The sequence below is a fragment of the Branchiostoma lanceolatum genome, chromosome 3, assembly GCF_035083965.1.
Source record: "Branchiostoma lanceolatum isolate klBraLanc5 chromosome 3, klBraLanc5.hap2, whole genome shotgun sequence".
In the NCBI taxonomy this organism is placed as follows: Eukaryota; Metazoa; Chordata; class Leptocardii; order Amphioxiformes; family Branchiostomatidae; genus Branchiostoma; species Branchiostoma lanceolatum.
The window spans coordinates 12,796,379-12,815,455 of record NC_089724.1 but is presented as its reverse complement, the minus strand read 5'-3'; the positions used below and the strand labels follow the sequence as shown (position 1 = coordinate 12,815,455).

The 19,077-nt window shown below is 42.9% G+C and overlaps 3 protein-coding genes across 7 annotated transcripts; 1 reads left to right on the top strand and 2 right to left on the bottom strand.

Annotated features, from left to right (window-relative positions):
• The first annotated feature begins 57 nt into the window (after positions 1 to 57).
• Positions 58 to 4,368, top strand: LOC136430362 (RCC1 domain-containing protein 1-like). Of its 2 annotated transcripts, none has more exons than XM_066420899.1 (7): positions 58 to 476; positions 989 to 1,239; positions 1,618 to 1,774; positions 1,990 to 2,111; positions 2,665 to 2,916; positions 3,266 to 3,295; positions 3,455 to 4,368. In XM_066420899.1, the coding sequence occupies exons 1-7, from the start codon at positions 313 to 315 to the stop codon at positions 3,586 to 3,588; spliced, it is 1,110 nt and encodes a 369-aa protein (XP_066276996.1). In that variant the 5' UTR covers positions 58 to 312; the 3' UTR covers positions 3,589 to 4,368. The 2 variants fall into 2 exon arrangements, with proteins under 2 accessions (XP_066276996.1, XP_066276995.1); XM_066420898.1 differs by having other exon boundaries at positions 58 to 484; positions 979 to 1,239.
• LOC136430363 (pseudouridylate synthase TRUB1-like) lies at positions 3,082 to 7,334 on the bottom strand. 4 transcript variants are annotated; one of them, XM_066420900.1, is made up of 9 exons: positions 7,228 to 7,334; positions 6,793 to 6,919; positions 6,437 to 6,526; positions 5,966 to 6,024; positions 5,690 to 5,771; positions 5,429 to 5,501; positions 5,064 to 5,203; positions 4,542 to 4,598; positions 3,082 to 4,148 (listed from the first exon to the last, which is right to left on the bottom strand). In XM_066420900.1, exons 1-9 carry the CDS (start codon positions 7,249 to 7,251, stop codon positions 4,024 to 4,026), a joined length of 777 nt encoding a protein of 258 aa, XP_066276997.1. In that variant the 5' UTR covers positions 7,252 to 7,334; the 3' UTR covers positions 3,082 to 4,023. The 4 variants fall into 4 exon arrangements, with proteins under 4 accessions (XP_066276997.1, XP_066276999.1, XP_066276998.1 ...); XM_066420902.1 differs by having other exon boundaries at positions 6,793 to 6,912; positions 7,228 to 7,283; XM_066420901.1 differs by lacking the exon at positions 7,228 to 7,334 and adding an exon at positions 7,065 to 7,192.
• A 1,516-nt stretch (positions 7,335 to 8,850) lies between these two features.
• LOC136430364 (uncharacterized) lies at positions 8,851 to 10,329 on the bottom strand. Its single transcript, XM_066420905.1, has 3 exons — positions 10,174 to 10,329; positions 9,634 to 9,747; positions 8,851 to 9,148 (listed from the first exon to the last, which is right to left on the bottom strand). Exons 1-3 carry the CDS (start codon positions 10,238 to 10,240, stop codon positions 8,913 to 8,915), a joined length of 417 nt encoding a protein of 138 aa, XP_066277002.1. The 5' UTR covers positions 10,241 to 10,329; the 3' UTR covers positions 8,851 to 8,912.
• Positions 10,330 to 19,077: the final 8,748 nt, after the last annotated feature.

Sequence of the window (19,077 nt, the reverse complement as noted above, 5' to 3'; positions counted from 1 at the left end):
CCTTGTGCGTTGTTCGCATGCTCGGTAACCTTTGACATGAATGGAAGAGTACATTTGATCCCCTGGTGGTTGTTATACAAATGTAGTTTGTATTGTAGCTACATGTCCAGTATCAGTAGATAAAATATGGTAGAAAGATATGTTTCTAACAGGTCTGAACCATTTTTGTTTATGAAAAACATGTTCTTAATTTCAGTTTTCAATCAACATCATCAACAGTCATGGCCTGTTTTGGCTAGATATTCAGAGTGAAAAAAACAGGGGGATCCAACCTCCTTGTGAAAGTGATGATGATTAGGTGAATGTTGTAGGATGGGAAGGCTGTATGTTTTTGGTCATAATGGTTTTGGCCAGCTGAGACCTGACAGAAGTGACAATTTCCTGGTCCATCCTGTGGAGCTGGAGGCTACAGAACCAGATGATGGTGGTGATGCTGTTGTTACTATGGTTACAGCTTCATGGAGTTCAGCTGCCATCTTTGCAGGTATGTCTAAGGCGACAAGGTTGTAGCACACTTGTGTAACGATTTCAAGCCTTCTTTTATTAACATGTGATGAATGAGAGTTTTCACATGGACATTGACTTCAAAAGAGGAATAATGGAGGAATAGATTCTACACCACAGCCATCATTGAATAGGGACAGTGCACAGGTATAAACACCTTGGCACTTTTGACCAAGTTGCTGGTGTCACATGTCTGTATTATCATATGCCCTAGTTGATTGGTTGTCTACATGGTAATATTACCATGGAATACTGCAGTATAATGCCCAGGTGAGTCAGCTGAAAATTTGTGCATGTATTCTTACGTATTTGAACATTTTTAGTTCAACTATCCACAGAGCGAGCTTCCAACACAGATTAGCTTTCATCTTATATACATGTGTAGATGATCCTCTTTCTCTCAGAGTCAGAGAGATAACGAAGATATACGAGCAGCATGTTGACGTACGTGATACCTTTACTCTAACATTTCAGCTAATCTCACCTTTGCGGGCAAAACGATCATCATGACCCAAGGATTTCTAAATGCAGAGTCCCATCAGTTCAGGAAGTTTGAGACTGCTGCTGTTAGGAGTTCTGTCTGGACGGCTGACAGCCTGGTGGTGGTGCGGGAGGGGGGTGAGTGTGTGCAGGTGGACCCCTGTACGGGGCGGCAGCTGGGCAGATGGAATGGTCCAGATGGAGCCAAGTTCACAGATGTGGTTTGTGGGGAGAGCACCATACTGGCACTGACAGGTGAGGAATCAATGAAGAGCAGATAGCAGATTTTCAGGACCATTTTCACATGAATATACAGTACAGAGGAAGGCGCCAAGGCGGTACACAGAAACTGGGAAACTAAACCCGAGAAGATGCCAACAACAAACAAACAAATCCACTGAACAGTGAACATTTCTTGAAAATTGAACTGTTTTTTTTGTGTGCGCAGTACTTATAAATGTCCTTAAGTTTGAACTGGACAGAGATACATGACTAGAAGTCTGGAAGGTAACTTCATGATGCAGATGGTAGTTAATGATAAAGCAATGTGCTGTACACTGTGATTCTCTTTAGTGTCTTTGAATAAAATTTGCACATTATCTTATTTTTTTTATTCATTCATGTACTGAACAGACACTGGTGATGTCACCATGCTGGGGGATGTGCAGTCCATCAACCCTACCCCCCTGCCAGTGCATGTGGGAGAGAATGTTAAGGCTGTCTGCTGTGGCAAGGAACATTCCCTAGCACTAACTGTCAGTGGGAGGGTGTTCAGTTGGGGGAATGGCAGGTAAAACTTAATTTAGAATTGTGAGTGAAAGGTGGAGTACGTGTTGTGCAGAGGATTGCCTCTTTTGCCAACTTCCAAGGGGAGGGTGTTCACGTGGGGAAGTTATGGCTTATATATAATAATGCTTCTGTGGCTTCCAAATGTCCAACTTGCACTTGAAACCAAACCAAAATTTAGTTACCATGTCATTTTTCTGTTTCTCCCCCTTCACTCAGTCGAGGTCAGCTGGGCCATGGTACAACTGAAGCCTGCAACACTCCACAGGTCATAGAGGCTTTGGAGGGTGTCACCATGGTAACCATAGCTGCTGGGGGCTGGCATTCTGTCTCTGTCAGTGGTAGGTTAGGCTAACCAACTGCTTGTCCTTCTCATTGGAATATAGCAGTCTAAATCATAAAAGGGTATTTGCCAAAGACGTGGTAGCACATATTGCAAAAGCCAAGGATTCAAATTCATCTCTTTTGTCTTTCAAGTTCCACTTGCATCATAAATGTTCTCACTAACAAATTTTACTTGGATTCCACCATGGTTGAAGACTAGCCTGTGTTTACACAATCTCTCGCTGGTGGAGGTTTATGACCCCCTGCCTGAGGGGGCGGTTACAGTCGGGTCGGCCACTAGGAGCACGATTTAGTCAGGCTAAGTTTAAGATGTTCTGCTCAGGTACTCCAGTTGTAAAGCTACCCAAGGTAGCATTCAGGCTTAGCAACCAGTATGTGGAGCAAAGAGTTCAGCTATGATGCTACATTGTATATGACCAAACCTGTCTTCCTTAGAATAGATAGTCTTCAATAATATGTGAAATAATTTATGTCATATACATGTACTGTATAATGAATGTGCTACATTTGTATGTGCATTTTGTTCATACAATCTGTTTCCCTGTTCAGCTTGTGGAGACCTGTATGTTTGGGGGTGGAACGAAGCAGGACAGTTGGGATTACCCACATCCAAACACAAGACTGGACCCTCAGATGGATGCACCACGTGCACAGACAAGGAACCTATTAGTGACATGGCACAGCAAGGTGACAATGTAGCAGAGGTGCTGGTACAGGCCACCCCTACCATAGTGGACCTGCCCACTGGTCAGGAGGTGTCCAAGGTCAGCTGTGGATCCAGGCATACAGCAGCTCTCACCAGTAAGTGTAGTGAGTGGATGTGTTTATTAACTTGTCACCATTGTTAACTTGTTAACTGTTTCATGTAGCAGTTTGCCCTTGGGCAAGAACTTGCAAATAAAACTCATCATTAACATCAATCATGGCTCAAGGAATGGAAAAATATTGTACAAAGACAAGGCATAGTCAAAGTAGAAAGACAATCAATAAAGACATGTATTCATACATTGCTATGATACCTTGTCTCAAATTACAATCATACATGACAATTTCAAAACTGCTACATTTATCAAAAGGTACTCACTGTATATTAGGACAGATGGTTGTTTGGATGAATTTCATCTTATCTCTCTTTTTCTCTCCTGTGCAGAGGAGGGGCAGCTGTTAACATGGGGATGGGGTAAGTCCTTTTTTTTAATATTCTATTCATCAATATTTCCTTCAATAGTGTATATATCCAAATTTTCACATAAATTTTGATCAGTTCTTTTATGGAATGAAAAAAGTCTGCTTCTTTGTAGTCCTCTGTGACTGAAGTTTACCTTTTCCCACCACACAGGCGCCTATGGTCAGTTAGGTAGTGGGCAGACAGAAAGGTGTGAGGTTCCTTGTACAGTGGAGTTCTTCAAGCAGAGAAGAGTTACTGATGTGTGGTGTGGACCATGGAATATATTTGTACAAGTGGACAAGTAAAGTGTTGTGATATTTTCTACAGCCAACAGAGGGGATATAAAATGGATTACAAGTACTCTATCTACCCTTACACCAAGATGGTCACTATCTCCCTGCTGACTAATGTAAAGAATTAAAATTTGATCAATACTGGTTCATTTGGATTGGTCCACAGTAGGAAGTATATAAACTTATTTTAATATTGGACGGTTTATTTATATATGAGAGACTCTGTGTTTTTTTAATATTGTGCCAGATGACCACTATATATGCCTACAAAAGATGTGTAAGGAAGATACTGGTGGCGGCACTCTTTGTGATATATTGTTGATATTGCACAATTGAAATACAGTGCCCAGAAAACCAGTGAAATCGTGATGGCAGCTTCACAGTACTGTCCTGTGCCTGGTCGTGTTGGCAGTCTCTGCTAAAATGTGAGTGCCCAGCTCCTGTCTGTCATGTGTTGACAGCTGCCTCTATGTCTGGTAATGTCCACTTCTCCGGTGGTAGTGCCTGTTCCAGTGTAAATATCCCCTGCTGGACTCTACACAGGGATGTCAGGTGGGCACAACTGTCAACAGCTTAAGGAAGGAAAAATGGATATCAAGTTAAACCTAACTTAAGAAAGGAAGCGAAACTTGACTTGGATCTGACACTTGGGTGTCAATGTATGTCAATGTATTAATTGATCTGGTACATGGATTATTAATGGATGCAATGTAATGTAATGTAAGTTTTATCTACGTATCTGCTATATTTTCAAATGTTGTGGAAAAAAGTAAAGCTGAAATATTTCCATAACATTGGCAAAGTTTGTCATGATTCATAATGTCATAGCATCAACTAGACACAGTCTTCCTAATCACAACTGAACACTGTAGAAAACACCAAAGAGGTTTTTAACGTTCTTGAAAACACCAGTACAGAAAGTTGAGTAACTGGACTATCACTAGATATGGGTTTGTAATACTGACCGTGCCCCAGGTCATGGACAAGGGACCTCACATAGAAGCCTGCTCCACAGGTGACCCCTGCAGCAGAAATGCTATTAATTATTGACCAATGCCAAATCACAGGCCGACGCAAAAGATACATGGCTCATGAAATTATGGTAATCAACAGCATCGGCTATAGTTCATTTGTTTGTTCGTTCAGACCCTTCTAGTGCCTAGTGGCACATAGGGCAGTAAGTTTTCTTACTGTTTCAGTAACGGTATATTTTTACAGCAGGGGTTGCTAGCCCTTCTCCATTAACGTTTTCAAGACACCTCCTTGTACATGGGACCCCCATTTTACGTCCCTCCCAAAAGTGCAGCCCCAACCAGGACTGAACCAGGGTCTCCGAGTTAGCAACTGATTGGAACCAGGGGCTCAACTCTGAGGCTGCTACCAGCTGAGCTACTGGGACATCCCTATCAGCTATGGTAAGTACCAGAAATTTTCAACCAATCTATTCTATATGTGCAATATGCTACTTGTGTTGTATTGAACCATACCCAGTTGGAAATGGGGAGGGTTAAAACTGAGGAGTTCCAGAGAGTGGACGACTACAGAACGTGGAGGCTTGGGTTCTACTGTCTCTCCTCTCCTCACGCGATCAGACATCCGCTCACCTCCAACCTTCAGCGCTGAGTAGCTACAGAAACAGTTTATCATCAGTGAGGATTTTTAAAAAGTTTGAATACAGAAACCTTTGCTTTGTTAGATCACTGTACTGGTGACATACTTTTCGATGTGTTAGCTTCTTTCAATAAAGATCATCAATTAATGCTATTGGCCCTGTACAGTAGTGGTACAGCATAGCCAGACTTGTCAGTGCATTTGCAAAGCTGATATTCAGTGTGCAGAAGTAGGTGCTCACATGGGGGCCACCTGCATCTGTTCCCCTGTGAAAGTGTCCATGGTCTGCCTGAAGGTGTCTTCTGTGACATGATCTGTGGTGATAACAAAACATTCAAAAGTTTAACCAAAGAGCATAGATGACAGTTACTGGGATGTTTGTTGGGTTTCATTGCAATGGCGTGTCAGCTGGCTGGGTCTAGCCTCAGTAACCACAAACCAGTAGCCACGTCTACCAACACTTGATTGTGTATGTTCCTGGTTTACTACGAGTTCAGCTTACCGAAAGGTTTCTCCTCTGTGATCTCTCCACCAGTGTCAGAGGTATCTGTGGCCTTTCCCAGCAGTCCCTCTGCTATATATCTCTGTAGGACAGAAAAATGTCACCACGATGTAGTAATACTATACTACACTATACTATACTATACTATACTATACTATACTATACTATACTATACTACACTAATATGACTATACTGTATACACCACAATATATTTTGTTATGATAGAAGGTCAAATTTGAGTTGTACCTTATATGACATGTAAAGTGAAGTCCAACCTTTTGTGTTGTGTTGAGAAGGTCATGAAGCTGCTTTGTTCCTTTACCCAGACCTAAAACTGGGAAATGTGAGACAAGACATTCAAGCTCATTCAACAAATGACTTTTTGGTTCATTAAAAAGATTGTATGTAATCTTTCTTTCATTCATTCTCTCACAATTAACAATTACAAAATCGTAATATCAAAGTCATTCAAAATGCACATATGAGGTCAAAAGCAGAAAAGAGACAAAAAAGGAACTGGTGGTTTTATTTTTGCGGTGACCTCTCCACTATAAATGCATGCCATTGCAAATATGCATTTCCAGCGTATTGTATTATTTATTACAGTAACAGTATTGTTTCAACTCCAAATTCAAAACACCACGAAAACCTCCTTTTACCTCCTACCACAAACTAAAACCACCGCACAAGTAAACGAAAGTACAGTACATCTTGCTGAATATCTAACGATAGAAAGTCGATCAAACCTAGAACCCCTGCTGCGCTGCGGTCCAGCGTGCCTCCGTGGCCTAGTTTGATGGAGCGAGCTCTCACCTGGGCACCTCTACTCCTCATCTCTGTTAACAGGAAAATCAGTGAATCATTGGAATATATCTGTAAGGTTTTCCTTTGTTTAATAGGGGTGGGGTTTGTAATGATTTGGCAGTAGTTGCAGAAACCGCTCAATCTACAGAACATGTGGTTTTCTCTTTGGGGACTATGAGTTGAGTCTATTCATTCACTGACATTAGTGCCAGGTTTTAGATAGAGGAATGACAGTGTACCAAGAACAGTCTGTTTTCCTTAGGTGACTCTGTATACTCGTTACGTAGTTGTTCCTCACCTGTACATAGAACACCTCGGATTTTCCTGACCACGTCTGCAGATGTCCACCCCACGGGCTTGTGGACTGCAAACACACCACTCAGTCTGGACAGGGGTTCTATAGATGATGGGGGCATCTCTGGGCGCTTAACGGAGGAAGGGTTAACAGCGAAAAGAGAATCAATAGTATCAATCTATGATGAGGAGATATCCAAATACTTAATATTCTATTGAATGGACATGGCAATTTGTGGATAATATCTCAAGACGAATGCCGCAAATATTTTTCACCTGCCAGTCACATGTCAGTCACTTGCGATTGGATTCGGAGTTTTAAAATATCATGGCTTTCGTTAGAAGCTTGCTCTATTTCACATTGGGCGTTAGGTCAGTCAGGCTATAAACTGGCGTAACACTAGCGCCCTGAATCTTGATAGACTTGCACAATATTTACATTTTCGGCATGTTCCATGTCCATGCTGGCATTCACAGCTGATAGATGACCTCCGACCCAACAACGCAGCTAGCGCTGTGCTTTAGCGACCTCTGTCGATATACGTTTGAACTACAGCCTATTGAGATGTGACTGTCCTCAAAGTTAGTCAAACCAAGGAGGTTATTTGGTCCAACACGGGACTTTCTGCTTACAAAGAGGTATACATGTGATCAATGTGAATATTCTTCCGCAAAGAAATTGGTTTTGGAGCATGCTACAAATGAGTGGAAAGTGTAGCAGCAGATCAATTCGCAAGCTTCACTTATCCAAATACTAGTATGAGTACTAGTATACAGGTGCACGAACATGGAATGAATATAATGAACCTTTATTGACACTTTCCCTACCAACGAGAACAATGTTAATGTATAAATGGTCACAGGATGTTTCATTTTCTATGTACACTCGTGCTATGAGAATTACGTCAAGGGAAGCTTCCATTAAACATTCGTAGGTACGGAATTTAGTAAATTAGTAATATGTTTTACTAGTTACACGTGTAACGTTACATATCTGTATAGTTACTTGACTATTCTTCAGTACTGGTGACGATAATAGTTGATAGCCGTTTAACATTATAAGGGAGCTGATTTCAGTCTAGACGGTGTCACATCCACAATGTTTGTAGTCGTCATTTGCCGGTGATTGTAAAAAAGATGACAAAAAAAAACCCCCGAATACTCGTCCGAACAAGCACACAAATCTAAAGGAAAAATAACAATGCGACGCAAAATAATAAGAAAATATAGGAGCCAATTGGCAGAATTGCTATTCTAAATCGTCATGATTATAGGTAGAGAGTAAGTAATGTACCAGATATAACACAGTGAAAAAAACAAAATAGCAGTAGAACATAGAGTCCATTCCGAGTCACCGCGAGGGTTTTATAACAATATTTGTAATCATTTAGAAAAATTTCTTATTAAAAAATATCTGACTGACAATAGTTCTAAATTTTTCTAAAAGATCAAATACAAAAATATGAATTTATTTGAATTTGAATAGATAATTTAGAAATATTTTGAAAGTAACTGCACAAAAACCTCTTTATTTGTAATAATTTCTTAACATCTATGTGATTATTTAACTTTTAGAAATATTAACAGAAAATGGTAGAAAATGGTTAACAATGGTAGAATGGTGATTGCCCCCATAAAAGTAGGTGCTAATCTGGCCCTTCTGTCTGCCTTTGTACATCTTTAGACTTCACTGCAGGACACTGTTAGGTCCTTTGTGGAAAGCATTCTTCCCTAAACTTTGTAAGGATGTGTGAATTACTTTCTTCCCAGCCCTCTGACCTATTTATAGAGATGTTACAAATAATGGTAGAAAATGGTAAGAAATTGTAAATAATGGTAGAATACTGTTACCATTATTTAGAAACCATTGTAAATATCTAATTCTACATCATGAATATTTCTTAAGTTGTAGAAAACTTAAGAAATATTTATAAAGTTGAAATCACATTCAAAATATTTCAAAAGTATCAAATCTCTTACACAAATAATAAAAATAACTTAAAAATAATTCTAAAATATGACAATAACAACCCTCGCGGTGACTTGGAATGGACTCTACAACATGTTACTATGGATAGCTTTGGATACTATCATCGACCTGTGAATGGCAGGCGGAGAACATTACTAGAACAATACGAAGTGGTTCAAAACAGCTAAGACCGCTGTCGCCATCATAGTTCCCCGTGCGCTGGCATTGGCCGTGACCGCTGCACCTTTGCCCATACAGCCTGTCTTGTTGCAGCAGGACACGCAGATGGACTCGTCGTGTTTGGGGCAGTGATCCGCATACTGCTGCACAAACCGGTCACATTTGTCCTGTGCGATGCAGGCGCTGTCCCAGAACTCTCCAGCGATGTTTTCTGGCGGGACAAGGATGGAGATAGAATGACACTTGAGTTTGTGCAAACAAGCATACGGGAAATTGACTGGTAGAAAATATCATTTGAAATGTTTGTCCTGTGGATTTTGCTTTGACGAAGCCATAAACAAGGCAGGGATGACTAGTCACAGAGACATGGGTTTTCTTACGTAAGAAATCGATCGGTAGCTGCCCTCGCCTGCAAGATCAGGCGGCGAGGGACATTATGTACCCCCTCACATGTATAATTTAGTTAATCTAATATTATGTGTAGATATCAGATGCAGAAACCAGTGAAGAAGAAAAATATCAAATCTTTACATTCAAACCGATAGTGTGTGCCTGTGAAATGCGTCGATGCCATTTTTCAAGTAAAAGAAATATTCGTCATGCATATTTTGTCGTCTAACATGTGGCAGCTTTTCTGTGCATTTTTAGACGGTCAGTTCTTTCTAATGTCCACCCTTCCCCTCCACGTCCACTCACTGCTGTATGTTGTCATACACGCTGTCTGGTCCGCCCTACAGTCCGTCAGCTTGCTCCTCATACAAGCCTCCCTGCTCGCCACTTCATTACAAATGTAACACTTCAGCGCCAGTCCTGGGAAACATGCGATAGAAACGGACTTAAAGTCAGTTCCAGAGAGTCACGAAGGCCTTTGTTTTGGTTTAAATTACACGCTTAATTGGAAATCTATAGTAGTTAGTAAAACCCACATGGTGAGTTGCACAAATATGTCATCATTGGCCTTTTGGATATTTGCTCTCTACTTTCAATTCCAAATGCACTTTCAGCAGACCCAGTAAAAGCGCCGTGTACCAGTTAAAACAGCGAAAACCCGTCATGTTTCACTTATCAACTAAAGTAAGTTATGGGGTGAGCAGAAGAGGGATAGTACAGGAGTTTATAGTAAGTAACAGTTCAAGTAAAAAATCAGGTATCGGTTAACTCGGGCGAAGTGTGCTAAGATCCCTCCCAATAATACAGGACATAACGTTATAACATACATACATTTTCGGGTCTTACCTGAAGGAAGGCTTATGGTCGCTATAGTTACCAGAAGACGTAATCCAAACATCGTCTTCATCATCATGTTCTTACTGTGACCCGCTCAAAACAGAGACACTCAGGTGGAACAGCTCCCAACACAGCAAGCGTTACGATGGAAGAAGGCACGCCTGTATCATCACGTCCTTATTATAAAGATAATGAGATTAAAAATGTTCTTATTAGTTTTAGTCTTATTATGGACCAGCATCGCACGAATTTCGGAGTCGGTGGTTGATGTTATTATGTACGGTTTAGCAGATAACTGTGTTAGGTGGAGACGAATGCTTCATATGACCCCCAAATTGTCAATTTTGATGGCGAAACCTAATTAAAAGAGAACAAAGTCTTCGAGGGATATGTGCTAGAAGTACTCATGTATAAATCTCATTACAATGTATTGTCCGCCCTCCTTACCTCTTCCCTCATGACCTCAATGAAAAGCTTTGCACAGGATCATAGCGGTAACAGAATCCCAAGCAGATACGGGGCCTCAAGCAGATACCCCCCCCCCCCCCACAAATGGAAAGAAAAAAATCGCTAAAAAATCACTAGTGGGAAGGACTGCAACGGAGGCTACAAAAAAACGAGCACTTCTTTTGTACAGCCTAACAAGGAGAGCTACCCCCCCCCCCCCCTCTCTAAAAGGAAAATTAGGTGATTGTTGAAATATATGTCTGAATGCCTGACTTCCGTCATGGTGTTTCCGTCCTCCCTCAACGGTCAAACTCATGCTGTCGTCTGCGACTGACTGCGCCCATGCAGATGATACTATACTAGAACTGCATATTCATTCTGATGCCCCCTGTCATTCTTTCAGACTTCACACTTATTCCATAGTCTCTCGCATTGGTGATTGAATTCAAACCTTGCAACTGGTTCTCTCGATCTTTGTTAAATGAGGACTTCAGTCGATACTGTATGGACTACAGAAAATACAACGGAGTGACGGTTTCATTGACATCTGCCAAGTACACAGTCTTTTAGAATACGTCAACACTTTCTGTTGCGATAATCATTTACACATGGCCACTACTTACCCTCGGAAGACCCCTGATTATCATACCATCACTTGTCGGCGCCTCGGCAGTTAGTACCAGGTCTGGTTAGTACTGACCTCCGGGTTGATTGAGGTCACTTCCAGCCTTGAAGGTTATTTCCACAACTTTCTCAGATGCCGCCACAGGTGTTGTAATTTTTATTCTTTGAAGATTGGCCTTAGATTAGCCAACAAACTACCAAGAGAAACGTTAAAGCGAACTCGATCTATTTGGCAGTTTTAAGACTGGGGAACCAGCTTCAATTTAGAACTGACAACAAGCGTTCTACTTCTAGTACCGAAGGGCGGAAAACGCGGAGAGGTGCGGCGTGGTGGGGAAGACGGTCAAGGCTGGAGAGTGGACTTCTAATAATAGCCTGGGCGCTAGTTTCCAGGCTTTAGTCATGAAAAAAAGTCTGGTATGCAGGCTTTGGACTTCTTTGGTAAGTCTCTGATGGCAGACATATTCGACTAACTTCGGCGAAAGTGGTCTCCTGTGGACCTCCTTCTAGCTTTTCTCCGATATCATTCGTCTTTTCCTTTCAAGAACAGTTGTGTAGAAACGCAATCAGACATTGTAAAAAACTTGCTGCGAAAACGTACACTTTTAAAACAAGACTTATAATAGCCTGAATCCAGCAGCTAAATTGTTGGTGGAGAGTGCCGATAGAAAACGGGGCGTATGATAAAAAGGTCACAATCGTCTCCACCAACCTCTGCTTGGAGAGCACAGCTATGGTCCACTTCTCAACTTTCATCTCCCTGCCTACCGGTGCTTTTTCGGCAATACGCCAGAGGACGCTCGTAACTATTGCACTCTCGGGCGTACATACTGAAAGATATACACTCTGTTTAATGCCAGATTTCACGCCTATAAGCATATTACATGTAGCCAAAGACCGTAAAATTACACCCAAATGTGATCTGCGACCTGCAATATTTCCATGATTATGATACCAATGACGCCTATAATATGAATTGATCGCAAAGACACAGTCCTCGGGGGACTTAAGTATTAATTCATATTTCACGCATCGCCAAGAACATTAATTGCAGAGTTTTAACACAGACCCAGGCCCTCTAAAACTTACATGTCCGAACAATATAGAATCAATAGATATTTTGGAGTACAGTGTTCTGTACATAGCGATGGCCCGCACCTCGATACATCAAGGAGAATGACTGTCGACGACTGCAATGTCGCGGAGTGGTAGTTTATAACGGTAACGTTAGAATGCACGTAAGCCATGTCATGTACAATGTTTGTCACAATAACGATCACAGGCTCGAAGTACAAGTCTTTTGTGGTAGCGCAATCGCTATCATTTGGAGTTTTATATTCACCAATAGTGTCTGATTGTGAACAACTAGTCACAATAATAAGTTAGAACTTAGTGGCAGTAGTTAAGACTAGAGTAGACATTTGTTATACTGTTCATTATTGTCTGTCCGTCCACTCCGTGTTACATGTACATGTACTTGCAATAAGCCTACGGGCAGGAATTTGCAATAAAACTTTTCGTAAAAAAAGTCTAAAACGACATCCATTTTCTCCGAGGAGGTTTCATAGACTTCGTGGAGTAGATAAACCTTATATTTCTCTTATGAAGACAACGTTAATGGTTAACTTAATATTGTCGACCATGAGTAAATGTACAACTTTATCATGTATATCATAGGGGCAACCATAAACGCACAGACGGAACATGTTTTGTCATCATGAGTCATGGCAGTCATGGCTGATCGGTATACCGTGTTGTTGATGATTGCACCATCTCGTTGAATCATTGTCTGTTCAATATTTCATTCCCATTCGGGCCGTGCCCCTGCCGAGTTCCGACCATGAAGGTCACGACAATTCAACCCCGCGGGACGGTGAAGCACCCCCGTATGGTCATGGCACCACCACCGTTCCTGTCCAGTGGTTCGGTATACCCCCAACAAAACATCTTTGCTGTTTTCCTCATCCTTTGCCACAAACATACGTTGGTACCATTATACCTTGCACACCTAGGAGCTATCGATGTGAGATGTTATTAGAGTAATATTGTCTCCATTGTAATCTCCAGAAAAGCAATTATCTTTTTATGTAAGTAGGAACACATCGTCAGTGTGTGTTCGGAGAACGGTTTGGAGGGTGGGGTGGGGTTGGGTGTGATACTGTCCCTCAACATTTCTTTGTTATCATCTAATGGAGAAGCCAGACTGAAATTTGCTCGATCAAAGACAACCTAAAATGAAGCAAAGAGAGGAAACGTTTGACATTCCATGGCAATAATGAGATATTTATGTTCACAAATATACCATTTTGACCATTTTGTGTTTTAAGATTTTTTTTCTATTAGAATAGAAGCCGATTTTTTTCAACGTAAGCATATTTCCGGTTCATTCTTCAAATACCCATTCAGCGTTTAGCTCAGTCTACATGAAATATGCAACCGATGCTTTTTCGTAGGGTCGTATTCAGTTGCTCATACTAGCCCTGGGGACGCATATTACACGATTCTCTACATTTGAGCCCATGCGTTTCAGCGAACCGGTCTTTGTCTGCTATAGGATCCTATAGGTACCAGTTTCCAGGACTCCAGGGTTCCACCTGGTGTCGTCCCAGGTTCCCGAGCCTCTGTGGCCCACGCAGCTTCCCATGTCTCCATTAACCTCTGTCTGATTGGCAATCATCGTCGGCAGATTCCTCGCAAATCGTGTTTAAAAGTTTAAACGGCTTCTAAACGCCGTCCACAAACGGTGGGCCGACCCAGGTGTCTTGCTGGGGCGCGATAGAGGACTTATCGATAAGTGGCGGAATCCGCCGACCAAATAGCATCGTTATGAGGGGATTACTGGGCGCAGTGGCGGGTGATTCGGCCCAGGTCTCCAGATGCAGTAAAGCTAGTTGACTCGGGCGTGGGCACACCGTGACGGGACTAGATCTGATGTGGTGTGACCAGCAGTGATATTTGCCACGCATTTCTAATAAAAAAAAGGAGGGGAGCTCCGGTTCCTCAAGCCAGCTCTCTGTAGAATTTTTCTCAAATGTGAGACATCAATTTGTCCAGGTTTTGTGCAAGGAAATCCTTATTCGTCATCACCTTGCCTCGTCTTGTAATGTATTTGGAATATGATCCACCTGCGGCTACTTAATTTAGCAAAACCTAGAGGAAATAGTTGGTTTTGTATGGCGAAATTCGCATTATGAACTTCAGTGTTTACAGATCCTCGGTTGTCTTTTTTCTTGCCCAAAGGTACAATCTAGATCAATTTGCACCTCAGTAAGCTTTGAAGTATTTGCAAAGTTTTCTGTCATTGCAAAGACCTAAATACATAATCATGTCGGCCATGGCCACCTGTCATGGCGGTGCTTAACCGTTGGCCTCGAACGTGTCCACCGTCACATGACCTTGAAACGAGAGCTGTGCGAGATGTCGTTGTTATCAAGATGTCTTGGGTCGACATGTCACCCAGTCACACCGAAAACAGACAGTCAATTTGAAGGCTTTCGCACTGTCGAGAAACATTCTAAAAGTTTGCTGAAAAACAAGACTTCGGGGCGTAAATCCACGATCCTGTAGAAAGTAGGAGAGGCGGGGCACGGTTACCAAATCTCCACCTGGCTCCTTTGGTGTCAAAACCCCAAATTCCAGCCAGTGCTCAGATGACGAGTAATTTGTGACACAAATGTCGGCTATTTACAGAAATAACAACCGCGGCTTTGCCGGAGATGCGGGGCACACATGTCCAAGGTTGATGGTATTCTGGACGACATTAGTCGGGGTGAGGAGACTAGTGCAAGTCAACGACCACATCTGACAACAGGACCCAACAGTGAGGAGAGATTTGGATCTGATAGTTTGCAATCAGACGTGTGCGCACCATCGGACTAGCCTGAGTACCATCCTCCGTAGTGACCGCTGGCTCAGTGCTTGTCGCTTGCTAAGCACGGTGGTTAGTGAGCTCGGTCGACAAGAGTGTGGTACTCAGGCTACCATCGGACAGCTACGCCAAAAGTCACCATTGACTCTCTCTAAACCGGGGGTCAACGAGAACAATAAGTGAATGTAGGAACAACGACCACGCCAACCGCACTGCTTAGCGCCATAGACAGCTGCTTGGAGCAAATCAATTTACGTGTAAATTCAAGTTGGATATTTCGATATCGATAGATCATAGTTATATCATAAACAAAGTAAGCCTAAGTTTTCTCTTGTCTGTTTCAGGGGATATTAACTCACCATGCTCTTTTCTCGGCGAACGTCCGTTTAATACCAAAGTTTGACAGTAGTTTAAAAGGTCCTTGTTGGTTCCAATAGTTGATTCGGTTTTCGCATAAAACAGATATAAACAGAAGGGACGAAAACAGTGCAACTGCAACACGGGACATGCATAACCGGCGCGATCGCCGTTACCATGGCGACCACTGAGGAACGCCGACCCATCAGTTTGCCGAGGAAACATAAGCCGTGCCTCCGCCATCTGTCCCTAATAAATACCGATATTTTCGTACCGTCCTAGTCGTAAAGATGTTTTTGATTGACACCCTGTTTCATGCTGACCTCTAGGATGTGATTCAAACTGGGAGATAAATCCCCCGCCCATGGAAGGAGTTTCAGGCAGCAGAGTTGTAGAAATCGCGCGGGAAGGCGGGAACACCACGTCCCGTCAGGATAGCCGTCCTGTCATCATGAATGTTTTATAACAACATTCTGTCTATTTGAGTAACTAATAGGGGGTCAATGGAATTTTAAATGTCGGGATTACGCCTTCCTTCTATAGAGGATAAACCCTCTTGGACCCTGCCTCATTCTCCTGCGGGGACTGTCCGTTTTGTATCTTCTGGGATGAAAAAAAATGATTCCCAACATGTACAAACAATAAACATTTTCCCACAGATCCATAGGTTGACTGCATGTTGCGTCCCATTGCAGTGCTTTGCTTTCATTTTGAAAATATGAGTCGATTGCGATCTCTGTCTGGTCGGTCCAGAGCCATGATGATATCATTTTTTTCCTCGTTCTTTGTTCAAGTTTAAATCTACATATGTTCTATTTCAGACATGATTGTTTGACATCTCTGAAGTCGGAAGAAGTGATGGTAGTGGTGAGAGCAGGCCCGCCCCCCTCGCGACTCCTGCCGAGATACCTGACCGCCGCACCCCGGCAGCGGCAATGGGGCATGGGATCGAATCATCGGGCTCTGCCTCAGCAAAATCAACACTTTATATCAGCGGAAAATTTCATCGCTTGTGTCCCGTTTGGCATGTAATTGGCGAGAGGGATCTTATAGAATGGCGGCAAAAGCTGCAAAGTTGAGCCACTTATGTGCATAGAAATACCATGGCAACCGTAACCATCGGAATCAAGGAATCGTGTCAAGATCAGTGAACATCATTGACCCTGTTCAATAACAAACAATTCTTTCCTATCAATGAGTAGCGCTCGTGGTGTGGTACGCTTTGATCGTTAACAAGGACTGTTTCTGTTAGATTAAGCACGGTCGTCGTTTCTGATTAGCCTCCTCGCGGTGAACACACCAGTACCCTTATATTGAAATGACTACAAAAAGCAGCTAAATTACCACTTACCCATCCCATGACTGAGGGTGGCCGTGCGGGCCTGGGCACATTGCAGCAATGGGTTATATACATCATGAGCTGGAGCTGGATCAAGTCTATGTTTCGTTCTTAGTGTTGGGTTGCCCAAGATGCAGACACATGTGATACCATTACCTGAGGATTATTTCCCCGCAAAATATTGTGGAAAATCTGTCCAAGTATTTTCGCCATTCTTACCCCATAGCCCACATCCCTGACGAGGTTCTAAGTTCTTGCTGTTTCTAATCAAAACAACATTTTTCATTTTTTTTCACATTGGAGTCTTCAGTTGTTCTATCTATCAAAAACGGTTCCATGACTAGTTACTTGAAGAATTACTATCACCTACTTACCCAGCCACTCGAGACGACCTTCCGGAGGTACTGTATGACCTCTGAAGATGCTATCGACGTCTTGGAGACAACATATTAATAAAGTCACTATCTCCAGACGGAATCTGTATCAAAATTTCACATAAACGTGTTCGAGCTGACATTCGTCGAATTGGCTGTGAGTTTGAAGGAAATGAAGGCGGAAAGTGGATGGTGTGAGGGGGTAGAAAGGGGGGGTTCTGAGAAGGGGGAGGGAGGGGACAAGGTTGGGAGGAACGCCAGGGCAGACAGAAACGATGGAGTAGCAAAGAGATAGTCCTACATCTTGCATTACAAATTTGATGTGTTGTATGCCCAACCCATTTGGTTCTCGGAATATGACATATCCGGTCCGAAAAGAAGAGAAAAGTTCTCTAACTCTGGGATAAAAAGTTCTATCGAGCACAACACAAGCTGAAAGCACCATCCCGTTCGTTAAACCCAAGTCGGTACAATATTTTGATCACTAGACAAGATTTCCCTCCGTCTGAAGCTTGATAAGTTTGGATTAGGATTTCTTCCTTAGACTTTCCGATAAGACGTGGGGCTCCTCTACCTTACAGCCGAACGTGGCGCAGTGCGGAGAAGACCTATCACTTACGGCGCCTCACATGTGGGCAGCCCGAGGTGTCGGGTGAAATAACACACTAATGAGGGTAATCATACTTGAATTAATCTTGAGGGGCAGGATGCCGCCCGGGAAGGGGCACGTACGGACACCAGCCACGTCGCGACGGGCCGATGGGACACGTACGGGACACCAGGCACACAATGACAGCCACGGCACGTGCACGTGATGGGACACATACCGGACACTAGCCACACCGCAACAAGCCGATGGGGCACGGGACCCAGCCATACCGCGACAGGCACGGGCCGTGTTGGGGGAACTTACACGACACAAGCCACACGGCAGACATACGTACGCGATGACCACAGGTTAGAGACAGTAGGATTGTTGACAAAAATAATTAATTTACAGAGAAAAGATTCTATTCCCCAAAACACAGTAACTTGTTCCTATAGCACCCGTGACCAAAATATCGTCCTCACTGAAGAAGAAACTGAAGAAGACACTGATAGTGAGGGGGTGGCTACTGTTCTACTTCTAGTGCCCGTTTGTGTAGAGAGTATATATATTCACACCAAAGAGAGGATTTTCCCTCTAGTCTATGCCCTGTAAGTTATACATAACAGGAGGTCAAACACATGGACACGCCGCCGTTTTCCCCATTTGGGACCATGCTGCAATGACGAAAACGGTTGCATCTTTGACCAGAAAAGGAAGAATGCTCACAACTACACTCCTTGATACACATCCCAGACGAGACATCGACATCGACATACGCAAGAAAGCAAGTCATGCACACTTCTGTCCCCTTTTGCAGACCCTTGCCGTCCGCCAGACTCTGAACCCAGCGCGCCCTCCCCCGCACGACCAGGGTCAGGTGTAACCCTGGGTGTTAATCGTTAAACCTCTGTTGCCCAGTGTAGCCTGTCCTAACCATCAATTATCACGCTGACCAATTAGGGCCACGGGCCTTGTTCGTGGCTTTGGGGGACAGTCATTTGACATGCTGTATACGTAGATGATGGAGGAGATGAATATCACTATTTTCCTTTATTCTGCTCTTATCTGCTGTCAGCCAGAAATCCTCCACCATTTGTACATCCCCGTTGTCGCAAGCTTACTCTTTAGACTTCCGTACAAAGTTTCAGGACTACAGGGTGTCTTGACAGACCCCAGAAATTTAAGGGCTGTACTGAATAATGTGAATGACTGAGAATGTCCGAAAAGATTCGGTTTCAAAATATTGCTTTTGTGTATATATCATATTCACCCTCTTCGTATTCCCTTAGGTTCCGCATTCAATCGTTGTTTTTCT